At 35.6% G+C, this 19758-nt stretch overlaps 1 protein-coding gene across 10 annotated transcripts in view; it reads right to left on the minus strand.

Annotated features, from left to right (window-relative positions):
• The window catches only part of col11a1a (collagen, type XI, alpha 1a), a 129314-nt gene that overhangs the window by 56515 nt on the left and 53041 nt on the right, over positions 1 to 19758 (minus strand). For all 10 annotated transcript variants that reach the window (XM_073940491.1, XM_073940488.1, XM_073940489.1 and 7 more), the window contains 18 exons: positions 18638 to 18691; positions 18502 to 18555; positions 16773 to 16826; positions 16621 to 16674; positions 14913 to 14966; positions 14787 to 14831; positions 14593 to 14646; positions 14469 to 14513; positions 13330 to 13383; positions 12401 to 12445; positions 10230 to 10283; positions 8920 to 8964; positions 7586 to 7639; positions 7433 to 7477; positions 6185 to 6238; positions 5987 to 6094; positions 5781 to 5834; positions 1875 to 1928 (listed from right to left, as the gene is read on the minus strand). In XM_073940491.1, coding sequence (XP_073796592.1) covers positions 1875 to 1928; positions 5781 to 5834; positions 5987 to 6094; positions 6185 to 6238; positions 7433 to 7477; positions 7586 to 7639; positions 8920 to 8964; positions 10230 to 10283; positions 12401 to 12445; positions 13330 to 13383; positions 14469 to 14513; positions 14593 to 14646; positions 14787 to 14831; positions 14913 to 14966; positions 16621 to 16674; positions 16773 to 16826; positions 18502 to 18555; positions 18638 to 18691 — 981 coding nt within the window. The remainder of the gene's footprint in view (positions 1 to 1874; positions 1929 to 5780; positions 5835 to 5986; positions 6095 to 6184; positions 6239 to 7432; positions 7478 to 7585; positions 7640 to 8919; positions 8965 to 10229; positions 10284 to 12400; positions 12446 to 13329; positions 13384 to 14468; positions 14514 to 14592; positions 14647 to 14786; positions 14832 to 14912; positions 14967 to 16620; positions 16675 to 16772; positions 16827 to 18501; positions 18556 to 18637; positions 18692 to 19758) is intronic.

Consider the following 19758-nt stretch of genomic DNA (forward strand, 5'->3'; position numbering starts at 1 on the left):
AAAGATGACACTCTGATTGGTTTAATACGTTATGTTTAAAACACACCCATAACTCATTAATAAGATAAGCACCAGCCTGTTAGACCATGCACCAGGGCGGCAACCATATTTTTCTATCCTTAAAGTAGAAAAAGTGGATTCAGACATGCCCTTAATGCTTTTGCATCATTTGCTTTTGACTTTTCACCTAGATCGTTAAAATAGAGCCCTTAATGTTCAGACATTGTACTTAATGCATATTTAGCATAATGTTAAATAAAGTCTCATATATTCACTCATTAATTGGTTTAGTAAGCATAATAGGATTAAGCTAACAATATGTAGCTTAATGCTAATGACTGAAAACATGCTGCTTACTCTGTAAAGTAATTTTGGTTCTGCGAGTGACAGCTAATAAAAATATATTTATATACAGTTGAAGTCAGAACTGTTAATTTTTTTCCTGAATTTCTGTTTAACGGTGAGAAGATTTCTTTAACACATTTCTAAACATAATAGTTTTTTAACTCATCTCGAATAACTGATTTATTTTATCTTTGCCATGATGAAAGTAAATAATATTTTATTAGATATTTTCAAGACACTTCTATAAGGCTTAAATTGACATTTAAAGGCTTAATTAGGTTAACTATGCAGGTTAGGGTAATTAGGCAAGTTATTGTAAAACAATGTTTTTTTTCTGTAGACTATCGATAAAAATGCTTAAAGGGGCTAATAATTTTGTACTTAAAATGTTTTTTTTTTTAAATTAAAAACTGCTTTTATTCCAACTGAAATAAAACAAAAAAGACTTTTTCCAAAGGGAAAAAAATTATATCAAACATACTGTGAAAATTTCCTTTCTCTGTTAAACATCATTTTTAGAAATATTTAAAAAAGCAAAAAATAAAATAAAATCAAAGGTGGGCTAATAATTCTGACTTCAACTGTAAAGCTTTCTAATAGAAATATTTAGATAATGTATGGAAAACATCATAAATACACTTTTAAGTGTTTATTTGTCACATTTTATCATTTTATATGTTTTTGTGTCTGTAGGGTTTTAATTTCAATAAAAAATAACAACTATTATTTGACTTATGTGCATATTTAACAATTTTAAAACGTGTTTGTAGTTATAAAATTGGGTAAATATGTTGATACTGAATTCTTTGCACAAGGGATCAGCTAAGCTAGTTGGCTTATGACCGGTGTGTTGTAATTATTCAGTAGTTTTCATCTATTGTGAGGTACATGCAGATGGTAAACTGCAGGTTTACTTGTGGAAAGCTAATCGACCAGTGGTATGCTTTGCTAATGATAGCTCATTGGAAACTACAAACAGTACAAGAATGTTTAAATTAATCTACAGCTTCAATTAAACACTATTATATATTTTAAATAACCTTACATATTATTTTATAGTGACATAAAAACAGTTCACACAACCTACTTGCTAATAAAGTGATTTTGTGAGATTGCTGAACAAGTACTAAAGACCTAAATTTTTACTGCATTCCATGTAAATGACTTCAAATTTAGGCTAAATGTGAAACTGTATGCAAAGGACAGAAAAGGTAAGTATATAAAGTGTGTGCGAATGTAAGCGCTATTCATTACAACATACAGTATGACAATATCACAACAAAGGCTACTGTATTCTTCTGGCCACTTTCAGAAGCGGAACAGTTTTCCACAAGCATGTTTGCAGTTGAATGACGGCGAAGACACTAGTTCGCACATCTTTTGTTGTCACTTATTGATTCGTGTCCATGTTTTTGCACGGAGTCATCATACGAATCCTTTCATAAAAAGAATCAATCAGCCTTTTTCATGTGCCTGTTATAATGCAGTGCGCACTCCACACAAAAGCAGGTTGGAAGAATCCATCTCACCCTGCCTCCTTTCTCTCCATTGGCTCCTGGGAATCCGGGGAAACCGGTCGAACCCTGCAAATCAAAGAAAGAGACTTAAGGGAGGGAGGAAGGAAGCAAGACCTGCATATAAATGAGGGATGAACTCCAAGAGTCCTGACTCTCCAGCAGTTAAACGCCATTACAATCTGCTAGCATTAGCGTCTTTGGCGTCGCTACTTCCCCTGAAGAGTTTTAAATAGCTCGTAGTCCCCCATTGTTAGAAGAACTCTGAATGCCGATGATGTATCCCAAGATAAACAAAGCCGATCTCGATGATCACTTTCCTTGTTTGGCTTGCACAACATTAATCGGGAGCTGATCGCTTTTCAGTGAGGAGATGCAACTTTGTCCACCAAGGACCGAGGACGGTATAATCAACCCGAAACAACAAGACGTTGGATGAAAACAAATGACTACTCAGTCAGATAAACAACCAAACAAGAGTCACTACTGATGAGTCTTAATCGCTCTCATTCTCACTTCTCGTCCGTTCCTTTCTTTCATTCTCAATGCAGTAAATTAAAAACAGCTTACCGGCGTTCCTCAATCCTGGCAGCGGTGTAAGCATTCAAGAAAGAAAATCAATAACTGTTTTACACATTCATCTTAAGTGTCAAGCCCTATAGAATTCAAGCTTGATTTACCACAAAGGATATCATGAAACTGTAAAGGTGAGACACTGACGAATAAGCGATGACACTCTGTGGAAAAAAAGGCCACAATTCCCTAGTCAGTAAGCACTCAGACGGTGATGGCCAAAAGTGCACTTCATGATAATTTGAGAGTTGGCAGGCTGTTTGAATGCGTTCCAGAGATGATGGCATGTCAAAGTGCTTGTAATCACATCACTTGTCTGCCGTCTGTTAATGTCGCTAAATAGAGGCGGATTTATGAGACTGTAAATCTACTGCTAAGACCAACACCTACACTCTAAAAAAACGCTGGGGTGTTTTTTTTAACCCAAATGCTGGGTTGAGACTGACGGGTAACAACGTTGGGTTGATTTAACCCAATTTAAGTCAAAATTCTTGATCTATAACCCAGCTGTGCTGGGTTGGGAACGCAGATGTGAAAGAGAGCACATACGTCACGTCAACATCCAGGAACATCAGCGTGAGACACCGCCATTTTCTTTGCGCCGTCTTTATAGGGAAGCGAGTGAAATTCTGTCTAAAACCTAAGTTATTCAGTGTGTTTTTAATATGTTTACACCCTCTATTTTATAACCTAACGACTAAGCGTCAGGCATGCTTTGCCTCACGGCCGACATCTTGCTCAGTGGACGCGAAAGCGACATCGGAAGTAGCTTGAAAAGGATAAGGTTTGTTTTTTTTATATTAGGCTCTGGGACTGGGCTTTAATCTTTCATTCATTTCCTTCAGCCTCTCTATTTCAGAGGTCGCCACAGTGGAATGAACCTCCAATTATTCCAGCATATGTATTACGTAGCAGATGTCTTTCCAGCCACAACCCATTATAGGGAAACAACCATACACACTTATTCACACACACTACAGGCAATTTAGTTTATTCAATTCACCTGCACCACATGTCTTTGAACTGTAGGAGAAACCGGAGCACCCGGAGGAAACTCACATGAGCACGGTGAGAACATGCAAACTCAACACAGAAATGCCAACTGGCCCAGCCAGGACTCGAACCAGCAACCTACTTTCTGTGAGGTGACAGTGCTAACCACTGAGCCACCGTGCTGGGACTGGACTTTATTTCATGTTAATTCAGTTAAAGATAAGCTTGTGAAATGTTCCAATTAAACTGCAGAACAAAATAAATGCAGAAATAGGGAATGAGGTTCCCCAAACATTCTTCCATTGATTTAAAAAACAACACCTCACGGCGTTGGTCTAAGCATTAATTCGGTTAAATACAACAATATTTTTAATAATTAATGAATAAATGTTAGTGTGTCATTGGTTAGCCCTATCGCCTCACAGCAAGAAGTTCACTGGGTTGAGTCCTGGCTGAGGCCCCGTTTACACTGGTGCGTTTTAGTTTTAAAACGGCGTTTTAGAATGAAAGCGATCCGCGTCCACACTCCCGTTTTACCCAGCGTTTCTTAACTGCTCTCCGTCCACACCAAAACGCTGAAAACGCACATCACGTGACCACACAGACACTCTCGGGCAAGCGCTGCAGCCCATCTACCCAGATGAGAGCTGTGCTAGTCGGACTGCTCATCAAGCATCTCCCGCTGGATCTAATCTCACTATATTTATTAAACGGGATATTTCATTCATCTTGTTGTCTTTATCTAACGACATATTCCCTGACTTTGGTCATTGGAATCTATTACTTTTTCTCAGGTAACGTGTTTTGGCTGAGCGCAAAGATAAGTTAATGAGTAACCAGCCTATTCTGTATATTGACTGATCGCTTGCCTTTATTTCCTATAAATGTATAAACTTATTGTATGTTATACTTTTGTAATGGCCATTATCGATTCTTAAAACTGATATTCAGCAAAAGAGAGGGTGTGTTTCGTCTTTTCACTGAAATTGAAAGGAGGCAGTTGTTATCGACTCCGTTTTGTTATAAATATCCACACAGTGAAGATGACGCTCATGCAGCACGACGCCTCAACATTTCTGCTGTCTAAGTTGCTAATATTAAAATGAAAATAGGCAGTTCCTTAAATCATGTTTACATTTTATTGTTGAGAAAGTGAAACAACGCAGCCTGGGTGATGTGAATGAAGTTATAAAGTACACTGTTCCCTTTGAAGATTTACCCGTGTCCTCGGTATAGTCTGCTTTCCATATCAAACTGAGAAGAAGAGACTGCAGCCTTAATCAAACTTGCGAAGTCTGAACTTACACGGAGAGAAAGCAGGACTGAACTGTGTGTGTTAGGCTACTTAATATTCAGGAAAAGCCCCAATCAGAGAGGCGAATGTCTGCAGTCCCGCCTCCGTTTTCAGATGTCTCCGTTTTCCATCATCCACACTGAGACGGAGCAGCAGCGTTTCAGAATGAAAACGGCCTCTCCAGCGTTTTCGATACGCTTCGTTTTCGGCGCTCGAGAACTCCGGTGTAGTGTGGACGGTTGGCGTAACCGTAGCAAAACTTATGCGTTTTTAAACTAAAACTTGTGCACGTGCACTCAGTTTCACTTTAATTCAGATGTACAAAGAGAATATGCGTGGGATTCCGTGTACGCACTGTTTCATACATCTGAATTTTTAACTGCGTACACACATTTACAGCTTTGTCCGTACGCAATGTTTTAGTATGAAATATGAACGCAAGTCTTTGTACATGAGGCCACTGGTGTGCACACAGCAAACACAAAGAAAAAATAAAGATACAAAATAAAATTGTCAGAAAAATATGATCTGTGCAGTTTTGCTTTTTTTGTATATCTTGTTTAAGCATGTTTTTAGATATCTTTGCTTGCCAAAAAAAGGGAAAATATTTCACATAAATTATAAATGGCCATGTAGTGCACTCCAGATTCACCAAGCAGTGCACAAAATTGTGACCTGAAAACCTGAAAATTCAGTCTTCATCTATATCCGCCTGTAATGACGTCAGTGCTGGTCTCCAGGCCTCGGAGGCCACTTAAGGTCTAGTTTGGGTCTGTCTTGAGCCAGATTGGGTTCTGCTGTTACAGCTGATGCTGTTGCTGATGAAAGGCTCTGAGGTCTGACACAGGCATCTGTACTCAGTTCTGCTCTCCGCCTGCGTGACCAGAATCACCAACAGCACAGCCAACAATCCTGGCATGAGCTCCGCTTTCTCAGCGCAGCATGCATAATGCATTCTCAGGAGGGCATTAGTTCATGCTAATGAGCCGAGTTGTTGTTTAGCTCATAAGTGAAGCGATCGTGATGCAGGTACAGGTGTCATGTTCAATTTAAGAGCATACCTTTGGCCCTTGACGTCCTGGATAGCCGGGCAATCCTGGAACACCTAGTTTGCCCTGGTGAAAAACAAGCCAAGGATCATTAGCAGAAGAACAGTTCTGGACAAACAAACATCTCCTTTGATATTAATATTCAAAACGCAATTGCTGATCCCCCATGCCTCGCTAATAAACTAATCACGGTAAACTGCAGTCAGCAAGCTGTGTACCTTTTCTCCGGCAGATCCCTGGGGTCCAGATTCACCGTTAGGCCCTGCACGACCCTTCGGGCCCTCTGGACCATCTTCTCCTCTGGGTCCAGCCAGTCCCAGCTCTCCCTGATTGTAAAGATATAAAATACAGTCATTCAGTGTGTGTTGTTTGTGAAGTGAAATGAACTTGAGCCAGGCTGTATGCAATTTATTTACCCTGTCGCCTTTGAGACCCATGTCTCCCTTGAAACCTGGGAATCCATCCTCACCCTGAAAAGTAAAGTGTGAAAAAAACAGTTATAGCTTCTGCATGTAAATACAGCACAATTAATTCTTTAGTCCTGCACCAGAGCTCCATCTGCTGAAAATAATTTGATACTGCAACATTATCAATGACTTGCAGTCAGTCTCTGAAAGTAATACATTTATGTTTATGGAACAGTAACTCATTTTCTTAATTTATTTGTTTTAATGAAATTATTTTAAGTATAAATCATCACACTTTTTTTCATCCAGTTGCCAATGAAATTTTACCTTAATTTGTACTAAAATAAATACTAATAAGATATTTCAAATAAGATATATTCATGTTAGCTAAAACATTTATTAATGTTACCTGTGTGCATTTACAATTGTTTTAAGAAACCGTTCCTACCTATGTCAATTTGACTTTCAATGTAGTTTTCTTCTTTTAATTTAATTTAATTTACTGTTTGATTTGTGTCGCTATCTTGTTTGTTTGTTTATTTAGTGTATGCAAATGACAGCCTTCGATTCAAGACAAATTTCCCTACTGGAGAGAAAGTATATTGAATAAATACATTAATAAATGTACTAAAATAAATACAACTAAATTAATATAAAATATACACGATTCAAAGCTAAAAGTATGTGAAACGTAATGCTGATTTATCATTGAACTAAATGTCCATTCTCTGTCACTAAACGTCAGTCTGAATTTACTTATTTTAATCTTTCTCGTTGCGTCATACATATTGTTTTTAAACCGTGTAACCACTGTCAACTCAACTCTATTTATGTATTTATTTGAATAGACACTCATTCTTGTTCTGAAGGCACTACAGCATCAATCCCATCACCAATTGAGCATCATTTCCTCAACATCACTAAAACTTAGCCAACTTCACTCTGATTAGCATTCATTTCAGAATTTACCAGTGGTTTTTGAGCCGGAGAGAGATTGTACATATATTTAATGGTGATGGAGTGGTTCTGTCTCTTGAATGAGTGCTATGACACTCTCTCTGCATGATTAAACAGCACTTATGAAATGATTTTTAAGTGGAGAGATTGTGTAGTAGCTATTGGACTCTATTAATGCAGATTTACTGACCGCTAAGTGTCACAGCACTGGTACTTAGTGCAAGTTATAATGTCTACCAGAGGTCACGTGTGACGATTTCTCCATTACTTTGTTGAAAATAGATGTGGATTTATGCACACCTTCTCTCCTTTGCCTCCCTTTAGACCACGGACACCATCTGCACCCTGTAAGATGAAGAGCATATGATCAAGCAAAACTCACAAACTCATCACACATCCATAAATCTCTATCAAACACACACACACACACACACACCAACAAAAACGCTTTACCTTCACACCGCGAGGGCCAGGATAGCCGATGGGGCCCTGGGGACCAGGCTGGCCCTGAAAATGACAACAGTGAAATATTATTAAATGTTTGTGGTGTAGAGCACAAGAAAATCTGTGGCCGAGGTAACCTTGCAGGAGGTTTATAGCAGATCAGAAACTTTAAACATTGATTTCTTAATCTGAGATTGTAGTAAACAGTGATTCAGCAAAGAGGGAGCCTTTTCAGAATGTTCTGGCAAAGTTTTTCTCAAGGAAATGTACAACTGTTTTTCCTGTGAGGTTAATAGGACCATTTTAAATGATTTAAAAAACTTAAACATCACGTTCCAAAAGGAAATATCTGAATCTTTCCTTAATGTTATATTATTTTTATTGATTTTTTTAACATACAAATTCTAATTTGAACCACTAAGTAATATATACACTCCCCGGCCACTTTATTAGGTACACCGGCCCAACTGCTCATTAGCGAAAATTTTTAATCAGCCGATTACATGGCAGCAACTCAATGCATTTAGGCATGTAGATATGGTCAAGACGATCTGCTGCAGTTTAAACCGAGCATCAGAATGGGGAAGAAAGGTGACGTAAGTGACTTTGAATGTGGCAAGGTTGTTGGTGCCAAATTGGCTGGTCTGAGTATTTCAGAAACTGCTAATCTACTGGGATTTCCACGCACAACCATCTCTAGGGTTCACAGAGAATGTTTCCGAAAAAGAGAACATATCCAGTGAGCGGCAGTTCTGTTGTCGCAAATGCCTTGTTGATGCCAGAGGTGAGAGGAGAATGGCCAGACTGGTTCGAGCTGACACCTATTGTGTTGTTCCTGACCCACCTGTAATGACCACAGTGTACCCATCTTCTGATGGCTACTTCCAGCAGGATAACGCACCATGTCATAAAGCGTGAATCATCTCAGACTGGTTTCTTGAACATGATAATGAGTTCACTGTACTCAAATGACCTCCACCGCACATGTAATTTCCTTTAATGAATCGCCCAGCGTAGACTTAAATGTAATAAGACATTGCTCATGGTTAGTTTACGTTAGCTAACAGATTGATTAATGTTAATTAGTTACTTGTATAAAGACATAATGGTTTTAAGAAATAATTTTATGTCAATTAGATTTTTAAATGTAATTCTCTTTCTTGAATGTAATGTTACAGTTTGATTTGAGTCGATTTATTGTTTGTTTGTTCGTGCATGCAAATGAGAGCCTAAGATCCAAGACTAATTTCCCCACTGGAGACAAAGTATGTTCATATTCATAAACAGAGAATTATGACACATTATTATTCAATAGATCAAACGTATAAAAAAGGTTTGCTTACCAAAGCTCCTTTCTCTCCAGGTGGACCCTCTTTACCAGGATGTCCCTGTAAAATGAGCACATATATTAAGTATATTTGACTGTAAAATGACTGTAAGGTTTACTGCGGGAGAGTGTGCTTTAAAGATGGAACAAGTGAGCTTAAAAATACTTGATTTACTTTTTTGCAACTGTTTCACACCACAAGCGCAAGCAGAGCGTGAGCAGAGCATGAGCAGTACGTGCGCAGCACATATGGAGAGCAGAAGCAGCATGCAGGCGTTTGACTTTCACACCGACTGCATCTGCAGCACACAGCTCATCGGGAGCTGCTGCACAGACCAATCCATCTCTGCCTATTCTATCTAATTACCTATATTAATAGCCTTTTTTTTTTTACTTTTTATATGCACCAAGGCCTGCTGCAACTTCCTGCAAGTTGCTGCAAATCTTTTTTTTTTTTTTTTACAAATGATATAGATCCTAATGAACTGTATGCTTCTCACACTCTGGGGAGTGCCATTCATGTCTTTTCAGGTGCACTCAGTCAGAAGATAATCGCCTGTGAAGTCATGACATTTTGTTTTTGATTGTCAGGATGATGTGGGCCTATATTTATAATAATATTTATACAATATAATTATTGTAATGCTATTTATACATGATCAGATTAGTGTGCAACTTACTAAGCAAATCTGATACTAAAATTGTTTTAAATTTGGTTTTGTAGTTCGGGCCCAAATAAATATTTGTTGCTGTTTTTATTTGTTTAAGTTCATTTGATTGAATATATAAAAATCAGTGGATACTATCGATCCATTTATTGGGTAAAATTGCTACTTTTTATTGTCATTCAATATGTCTTTGGTCATTATCAATGCAATGCAAAAATAGACCCAGCGCCGAAACTATCATGGCACTGCTGCTTCAGTGATGTTCACACCTCACGCTGCCTCTGCGTGCGGTATGAAAGTTCTAACCTGCTAACATAGACGCCGAAAAAAAACAAGTGCTGCTCATGCTTGCAGTGTGAAACAGGCTTTAGAGGAAAAACTACAAAGTTGTCACAGTTAAACAATGTTTCAATGTTTGAAACTTCTAGCCATTGTCTTCTATAGTATTTTGTTTCAGTGAAGTAAATAGCAATGTTGGTATTACTTCAATGAAGTAATACCAACATTCTTCCAAGTATCTTCTATTACATTCAATAAAGTATGTTAGCATGCAAATCTTTATAAAGATAGATCATCAGCTAGGGTCTAATTCCTGCAATGAATCATCGCCTATCTGTAGTTTAGTAGACATGAATCACTCCATATGTCTGCTACTCACAGGAGGCCCATCTGCACCAGGCAATCCAGGCAAACCAGACCTTCCCTGAGGGCCCTGAATGAGGAGACAGAGAACAAGATGTTGGATTGGATGAAGAAGGATTTCTAAGAGCACAGATGCCCCACAGGAAACAACTCGCGCTGAATCATGAAGCAGATTTCTTGTGAGGTAAAACACTTGAAAAAAATGCTATGGAAATAAATGCATGTTATGCTGATGTTCTGAGACGAAGTCACATGTATGCTCAATATCTATCTATCTATCTATCTATCTATCTATCTATCTATCTATCTATCTATCTATCTATCTATCTATCTATCTATCTATCTATCTATCTATCTATCTATCTATCTATCTATCTATCTATCTATCTATCTATCTATCTATCTATCCATCTATCCATCCATCCATCCATCCATCCATCCATCCATCCATCCATCCATCTATCTATCCAAAGCAAAAGATCAATGTCATATTAATGACTTAATGTTTTTATGGTAATTATCATTTTAAGAAAAAAAAATCAATGTTATTCTGGTTATTATTTTATTTTTTCTAGCACCAAAATAGATCAATTCTTATTCTTAGATAAAGCTTTCAGATAAAGTCTTGTTTTCTAAAATGACATAAAAATTAAGTGATTTTGGTTAGAATAATGCCTTTTTTATTTACTTTTTTCTTTAATTCATTTTTTTTTACTATTTTAAGCATGAAGTCACTTAATTTAGAATATTTCTACTGAAAACAAGATAAAAATACAATGTTTTGCATTGTAAAATCTTTAAGTTTCGTAGTGATGGCTTAAAATATTCAGTTTTGAATTCCCAAATGACCTTTCGGTGACCAGTTCTTCCAATAGACCATTTTGATGTTTATAAACAAAAACAATGGTCCCAGCATATTCCCTGTTTGATTTTATGTTTTATTACATGTTGATAAATAATGTTATGATAGCTGTTTTAACATTACAGTTTTTCTCGATTGCTTGGATGCAGCCGTCAACTGAAACTCCACATTTTCAAAACAGTTAACACACAGGCCTAAACAGCGGCACTTATGGTCAAAATGACACATTTTGCTTGCAAGACGTACATACCATGTCAAAACATAATGATGACAAAATATGCAACAACAGCTATAGTTTTACCTTCAAACAACACAATTTGCTAACAAGTATATGAACACTTTCAATTAATCATTACACAATGGACAACAAAATACAAAATACAGAACTCAGTTTGAATCAGTGCACCATTGCTTGCCATTGTAGCCTATTGCCAATGCCATTTGTTGTCTTTCTATTTGGGCTGTCAAATTTGCCTTTTTGCGAAGAATTGGATCCAGAATAAGAAATGCTTTGATTAAATCTATATTTAAATGCATGACATTTTTCAAACTGTGGCTGAAAACTAAAATACTGTAAGAAAAAAAAACAGACAAAAGTAATAAAATACTGTAAATATTAGGAAAAACACATGTAAACCAATATACAGTCAAATCTATTGGGAGAATAGGACATTATAGGCCTCTATTGACCTCCTCCATCCATGCTGGCACAGAACAATTTTTTAAGTTTGCAGACTGATTGCTAATTAAAGATTTGTGTGAAGGAGTGTCAAACCGGTGCTTTAGTGAATTCATACTGATCTTGTTAGTTTCTAATGGTTAGGAATAGATGGTTTTTCTTTGCTTACCATAGCTAAAACAATGGAGTTTGGACTGCTTGAATGACATCTGTGTTAACTTTTTTGAAAAATGGTGGGGGAAATGTGTCAATCTAAAGAGTTTACACAATTGCAAGACCTGTCTTCTTCTCTGCTGGGATAGTGATAATGAAAATGAAGTGGAACCTAGTTTCTTTAACCAGGTTAAAACAAACAAGAAATACAGTAAGTTATAATTGAATTGCCTCTTGTTACAGTTATGAAAGTTTGATAACAAACAGGAAATGTTCATGGGTCAATGACATGCATACACTGAAATGGTCTACACCAATAATGTTTGAATAATTGAAAGAAACTTAATTATCTTTGAAGAAATATAATAGAAAGATCTTTTAAAGTCAATAAAAAATATTAAAATCTTCATCACCGCTGTATGGACCATAACGATTCTTCAGTTTCCTGTTCAAAACAGTTTCCTAATTATTATGAAAATTCCAAAAGTCTTACTTTTTCTCCGGGTGGTCCGATGGGTCCCTGTGGACCTGGAAGACCCTGTTTAACAGAAAACAGACAGCAAACGTAAGTCTTTGTTGGCATGACAGAGCGAAATGTGTGACAGAGAGAAACCCAAACTGATGACTTACACACAATACTAGCCTTATTGTGTGTGTGTGTGTGTGTTGGCAGGGTCACTAATGTTTGCACAGTGGACTTGAGTGTGTGTTTACTGTGTGTGTATTTACAGTGGCTGATTCAGTGTATTTTTGCATGAGTTTGTGTGTGTGTGTGTGTGTGTGTGTGTGTGTGTTCACTCAAGGGAAATCTGAGCTCTCTGCTGCAGGTGGAGTGTTATGAATGAGCCGCTTTCAGCTGCCCTCTTCCTCTGAGCCCAGCGGAGGCTTACAGAAATACCTCAGATCGTTTCACTGTGCCCTTCGAGATCCAGCGCCACAGAGACGCTCGGAAGTAAGATTGAAAAATTATAGTAAAGATGAAAAATTAGCCAGAAAATGAGTTGAATATGAATTGGGCTGCATAATAGTAAATCAGAGTATTAGACTATGAATTAATCTCTTCAAGCCCATAATTGAGCAAAGCCCCAATAGACGAAAATAAACAAAGACTACCATAGTTTATTTTACTGGAAAGAATATTACAGAAAAATGTTTAATTCAGTTTGTAACTTGCCATATTAGCATATCTAATTGACTAGCATAATACGACTGATAGCTTTGTGATAGTTTTAAATTCTGTCACATTTTTCATTCCAAGATCTTGGCAATCTTCGATATAGAAAAGAAAATTGAGACGTAGATGAAATGGGATTGCAAGGGATCTGTAGGGATCTAAAAATTCTCAATCCTCAAGCACTACAGTAATACCACAGTTTCTATGTGTCTTTATGTGTGTGTGTCTGTGTGTGTATTTGTATTCACCTGTCCTCCTGGGATTCCCTGCTGTCCAGGAGGACCTGGCTCTCCCTGAGGCCCCTGTTCACCAGAAAAACACGGTACAAGTCAACTACACTCTCAAGGCATCAAATCACCAGCAGTGTTCTTTCTGCTAACGTGCTAACACGGTGAATATGCTAACACAATAATGAATGTTATATGGATATTTTTAATGCTAAATGTTGCAAAATGAGGAATATTTAACGTTTGTGTGCTTCAAAATGTAGAATGCTCACAACATGATGTACAGTTTGTTTACCTCTGTGTTCAAAAGTGGGTTTAGTTACTGTACAAGATTATCATTATGTAGCTTCTCTGTTATCAGTTTAGTTCAGTTCTTAATGTAATTGTGAGATCATGACTTGGCATTACGATTTCAACAAAAAGATGAGCTAATGGTTATTTTCTGTTGATCATAATCTGGTTTAAGAAACTAAACATGTTTTAAATTGGATATGCTAAATGTAGATTATGCTACATGTACATGTTAATGTAATATTTTGCTACACAGGGTATATTGTACATCCCATTATGAAAATTAACCATAGTTTTACTACAAGGAAAAAACAACAACATGATTATTGTAGTTTAAAAACTCACACGGCGCTACACTAACCATAGTGTTACCATTGTATACATGTATAAATAGTAATCAGCCCATCCAAGAACATGGTTATTACACTTACTGTTAAAGCAATGGGACTGTGATGTAATGCAGTTTAATGTGAGACACTGCAGGTGAATTACCATAGTTATCAACATATTTACCCAATTTTATAATTAAAAACAAGTTTTAAAAACTGTTAAATATGCAAATAAGTCAAATAAGAGTGCATTTTTTATTAAAATTAAAACCTACAGACACAAAAACACATATAATGTGACAAATGAAACACTTAAAAGTATATTTAGGATGTTTTCCATACGTGATCCAAACATTTCTAAAATGTCAGATGCATGAAAAATCTTTCTTGCCTTTAGGGTCTCACCTTAAACCTCCCATTATACAGCTTTATATTGGTATTGAACAAATATGTGCAGAACCCACGGTGATTGACTCAACAAGTATTATCAGCATGACTTTATCTACAAAATGCCATGTTTTAGAGATCCATGTCTCTTACCATGTTTCCTTTGGGACCCTGCGGACCATCAACACCAGCAATGCCCTGCAGAAATCAATTGCGCAAGATTAGAAGAGAGCAATCAGCTTCAGATTTGCAGATTACACATTAAAAACACACTCACAGGTTGTCCAGGAGGTCCAGGAGGGCCTCTTGGGCCGAGAAGACCTCGCGGCCCCTGAGATAAAAAGGCTTTGATTAAAATGTGCAAGTTCTCTTATCTGAATTTTAATAGGAATACTAATAGGCTTTTGGGAGATTCTGCCCCCTGGTGGCCAACAAGAAATAAAGCATTTAGTCAATGCAAGACACACTTACGCTCTCACCAGCAAGTCCTCTTGGTCCGATCTCACCATCTTCTCCCTGTAAAGAAGAAAGAAGTTACTTTTTTTTCTAGTGAGTGAACCAATATATTGAGAGAAGGTGAATGAAAAAAAAATTTACTCTTGGTCCATCCTCTCCAGTTGGTCCCGGGGGTCCAGCAGGGCCGGTCTCACCCTTTCAAAAAAGAGAGGAAGCATCATTCTTTATTACATTCGACTTAATATAAAATCCTTGCTTTATATCTCTGATCTACGGAGTAATTTTGAATCCTGTAATTATTACCTGTGTTGACATGGGAACCGAAAGGAAATATCTGACTTTTAATGAATAATTTCACCTTTGAAGAGCTCATTATTCTTCTCGGATTTATAATGTATTATATATTACTACAATGAAGAGCATAATTTCTAAATGCTGCAAGTTTTACCTCCTTGTAACTAATCCTGTAACTTCCTTGCAAATTTTTTACCATTTTCATGAATCAATTTGAATGTAATATATGTTACATACAGTATACAGTTGAAGTCAGAATTATTAAACCCCCTAAAATATTAGCCCCCCTGTTTATTTTTCCCCCAATTTCTGTTTAACAGAGGGAGGATTTTTAAAACACATTTCTAAACATAAAAGTTTTAATAAGTCATACCTAATAACTGATTTATTTTACATTTGCCATGATGACAGTAAATAATATTTTACTAGATATTTTTCAAGATACTATTATTCAGATTAAAGTGACATTTAAAGGCTTAACTAGGTTAATTAGGTTAACTAGGCAGGTTAGGGTAATTAGGCAAGTTATTGTATAGGGATGGTTTGCTTTGTAGACTATAAAAAAATATATATATATAGCTTAAAGGGGCTAATAATTTTGAGCTTAAAATGTTGTTTAAAAATGATTAAAACTGCTGTTATTTTAGCAGAAATAAAACAAATAAGACTTTCTCCAGAAGAAAAAATATTATCAGACATACTGTAAAAATGTCCTTGCTCTGTTAAACATCATTTGGGACATATTTAAAAAAGAAAAAGAATTAAAAGGGGGGCTTATAAGTCTGATTTCAACTTTGTTACACATATTTACAATCATAAAATGTAAATAAAATGTTAATGTTAATGTGAAAGGAAATATATGAAACCTATAAAAAATATTATTCTGTTAAAAATGTATGTTCTTTTAAAATTAATAAGGTTACTCTGTGAAGAGATGATGCTAACCATCGAGGACTTTGATGACAACACACACTTTATACACAAATACACTTCATTAAACATGAACACTTAGACATCAGTCATATGCTGTAAAATTAAAGGTTATTGATGTCTGCATATAACAACTTATATTTGATAGTGACTTTAACATAATTTGAATGTAATGTAATAACGTGCACCTTTTGTAAAGTTGCTTTTAAAACATCAATTATTGTAAAAAAAAAAATCATATACAAATAAACTTGAATTGAATTAAATTGAATTCAAATTTGGAGGAATAAATAATAGTCAACGCATTAGTAGTAACAATACAAATAAATAAGAACACATTTTCTTTCTAAACTCATACAAGGATTGTGCCTGAAAACAATTTAGAAATTAGGATCATCTGAAATCATATAAAAGGTTGAAAACCCCTGTTTAAGAACATACATATATTGTAGTGTCTTTATGCAAATTCCTTTTAATATATTTAGACATTTAATAACTAAATTCCTTATTAGATTGAGTTTCTTTATTGTTTGCTGTGCCAAATTAAATCACTCAATACTTTGTGTCTTCAGCAAAAACTAATTAATTATCACCAACTTGCATCTACTTGCAATTGTTTACTCACCCTGTGTCCTTTCTCACCAGGCAGACCCGGAAGCCCATCGAAACCTCTGTCACCCTTTGAAGATGACCAAGTAAGATAATCAAGCAATATGTTAAGCAGTACAGCATAACTTATATGTGAGCATGAAAAGGTCAAATAAACATTTTCCATACCTTAGATCCAGACTCTCCAGGCATTCCTCGGGCACCATCAGCTCCAGCACGACCCTGTCACACATCAATCAGGCATTATACTATTTTTGAGAACTATTATGTGACCAAACTATTGTTGTCAAAAGTATTCATATTTAGGTAATGTTTTGATAATAAAATATATCTGAAACAATGCCATCTTTCTTTTAGTGGGCAAATTCTGAGCTCTCTTTTACATATGCTTCCGTGGATAGGCTAACATTAGAGCTGAGGGGGGAAAAATGTTCAAGATATCAATTCTAAATCTATTCTGAGATTTTCTAACTGCATCTCTATTCACTCTTGATAAGATGCTGGGCTTTGTTTTTGACAGCAGATAACCCTCTAAGCTAGTTTTTAACCATACACTCAAACGCTCATGGGGAAGAACAGGACACACACCACAAGATAATCAGACTGATTTTGAGTCAATTTCTCCTTTTCTGGCAGACATAGGTAATGTCCCCATTATCTTGGTGTATCTAATTTATCAGATTTTCAGATTAGATTTTACTGTAATGTGAGGTGTGTTCAGATCAATGTTGGGGAGAAGCTAGCTACCACTAGCTTAGCTACATTTTTTCAGTGGCTCAGGTACTTATGATATAATGAAGCTTTTTTTCAATAGCAAGCAACTTTTTCCAGCAAGTAGCTAAGTAGCTTGACAACAGATTCATTCCATTTAGTGAACCAGTAATGTTCGAAGCAGCACAGCATCATCTTACAAGATCACATTCTAAAGTAGTGTATTACAGCCATCCTTTGGTAAGTCATACATCTCATGGTTTTACATTTATTAGATTAATTTATTACTGTTTTCTTTGTAGATAATATTTTTTTTTAATTAACAAAAATGAATTTAAATTCATATAAAGTATTCTAACAGTTTAGAATTCACCTGAAGTAAGAACATTGTGTGAGGCCTTTAATAACATTTCTCACTAAAAAGAAGCCACTTTTTTTTTGTTGAGAAATTGCTACTGAAAATGCTATTTAATTACTTTGTTAGTGCAATGCTACCTTTGTAGCTGTTTTGTACTTTGACTCTTGACAATCTGAGAAATTCGAAAACTGTGGTTAGTAAAACATTAAGCTTTGACATTTATAATTGAAGTATACTGTTTTAAGTACCAAATATTTTACTTAAATTTAATGTTTATTCACATTTTGTGATATAACTTACGTCTTTGTGAACCAAGTACCTTCGATGTAGCTAGCTACTTTTGGGAAGTCACTTGTAGTGTAGCTACAGTCACTACATTTTTAAAAGTGTAGTTTGATAGTACCTCAGCTACTTTTCCTGAGTAGCTTATCAAATTGAGGTGAAGGTTTATATTCACACATTCGTTCATTTTTGAACAGTGACATTTTGTTGCTACTTTGAATATTCGATCTGAAATCGCATGTAAGTACTTTGACTTCCAAACAACATTAGCACTATTTAAATCACCAGTAACAATGTTGCAATTTGATAGACATTGGCTGCTAATAAGATTTCCCTATTTAGCAGTTTGAAAGTTCAAATATGCAAATATAAAATCCACATTACCTCAATGCTTATTAAGCTACAGTTTCAGAGTATGTTCCACTGGTAAAGCATGACTATAATTTATGTTATCATATCAAAAAGTTAGAAAATTAAGTATTACCACTATAAACCACACAGTCAAGAAATTTGGATGTGTCTAATAGATAATAATCAATATCTCACCCTCTTTCCAGGTTTTCCTATTTGCCCTGGTGGGCCTTGGATTCCCCTTGGACCCTGTGGGGTAAATATATTTCATTATTAAGGTAAGTAGATTATTGTTTAGCATGACTTTTGATGATTAGCATTATTAGCTTACCTGAGGACCATGATCCCCACTTTCTCCCTTCAGTCCAGGAGGACCTGGAAGACCCTAAATGTGGTTGAAACCAAAAAGAGATGCATCAGACTAAGAATACAGAAAACCAAGACGTTTTTAACAGTTACGGCAATCCAAAAACATCTGCACTATATATAAACAAACAGCAGGTGGCGATATTTTCACAACATACATGTCCCTACTGCTCTTCACTTCCTTAGAGAAAAAAAAATCAAAACACAGACGTTGCATTTCTTTAACACTGCAAAAAAAAAAAAACAGATGATTTTAAAATTGCTGCTATTTTAGACAGACAGTCTTCTTTTTTTTAGCTAATTTAAAAGATAATTTGAGAGTTGACTTGTGCATGTTTTCTTAAAACTGCACCCTGCCATAAAGACTGATTTGGAAAGTCCAAGATTCTCATTTGTCTGCTTTTTGAATTGCACATCTGAGGATTCACAACCAGCCATTAAACAGTTGCTGTGTTCTTAACTTATATAAAGATTATGATTTCAGCGTCTCATCATTTCACGCTCAATCAGTCACACAGGGTAAATACGACATGACATGGCTGTGGTTTACATGTCTCAGATGTTTAATATAGCTATAGATTTTTTAGGGACTCTTTTAGTTGGATAATTTGTGTTGTAAAAAAATACTGACCTTCCTACAGTACATCCAGCTCTTGTTTCTTACTCATTTTGGTGTGCTGATTCCAAAATGCAGTATTAAATCTATTATACTGATTTTAGTGTTAGAAATATTGCTGTCAGAATATGAATGATAATGCTTTCTGTAACATCTGTTGGTGCTTTTCTACACCACACAATTACAAAACTTTACACAATTAGTATTCATTTGGGTATTTGAACATATGTTGGTTAGATACACACACACCTAAGATAATATTGTAATTTTTATTAACTATTTGAACTAGTTTAAACCTTTTATTTTCATTTTCATTTAAGTTTATACATTTTTACACATTTATTATTAACATATATTACAATTAATTAAAATTAATATGTATTTTATATTATGTTATTAGATTTTTTTCAGTCAACATTTATTTTATTACATAGTTATTTTTAAATTAGTTTATACAATATGGTTTTATA

This window comes from Danio rerio, chromosome 24 (assembly GCF_049306965.1).
Source record: "Danio rerio strain Tuebingen ecotype United States chromosome 24, GRCz12tu, whole genome shotgun sequence".
Taxonomy (NCBI): Eukaryota; Metazoa; Chordata; class Actinopteri; order Cypriniformes; family Danionidae; genus Danio; species Danio rerio.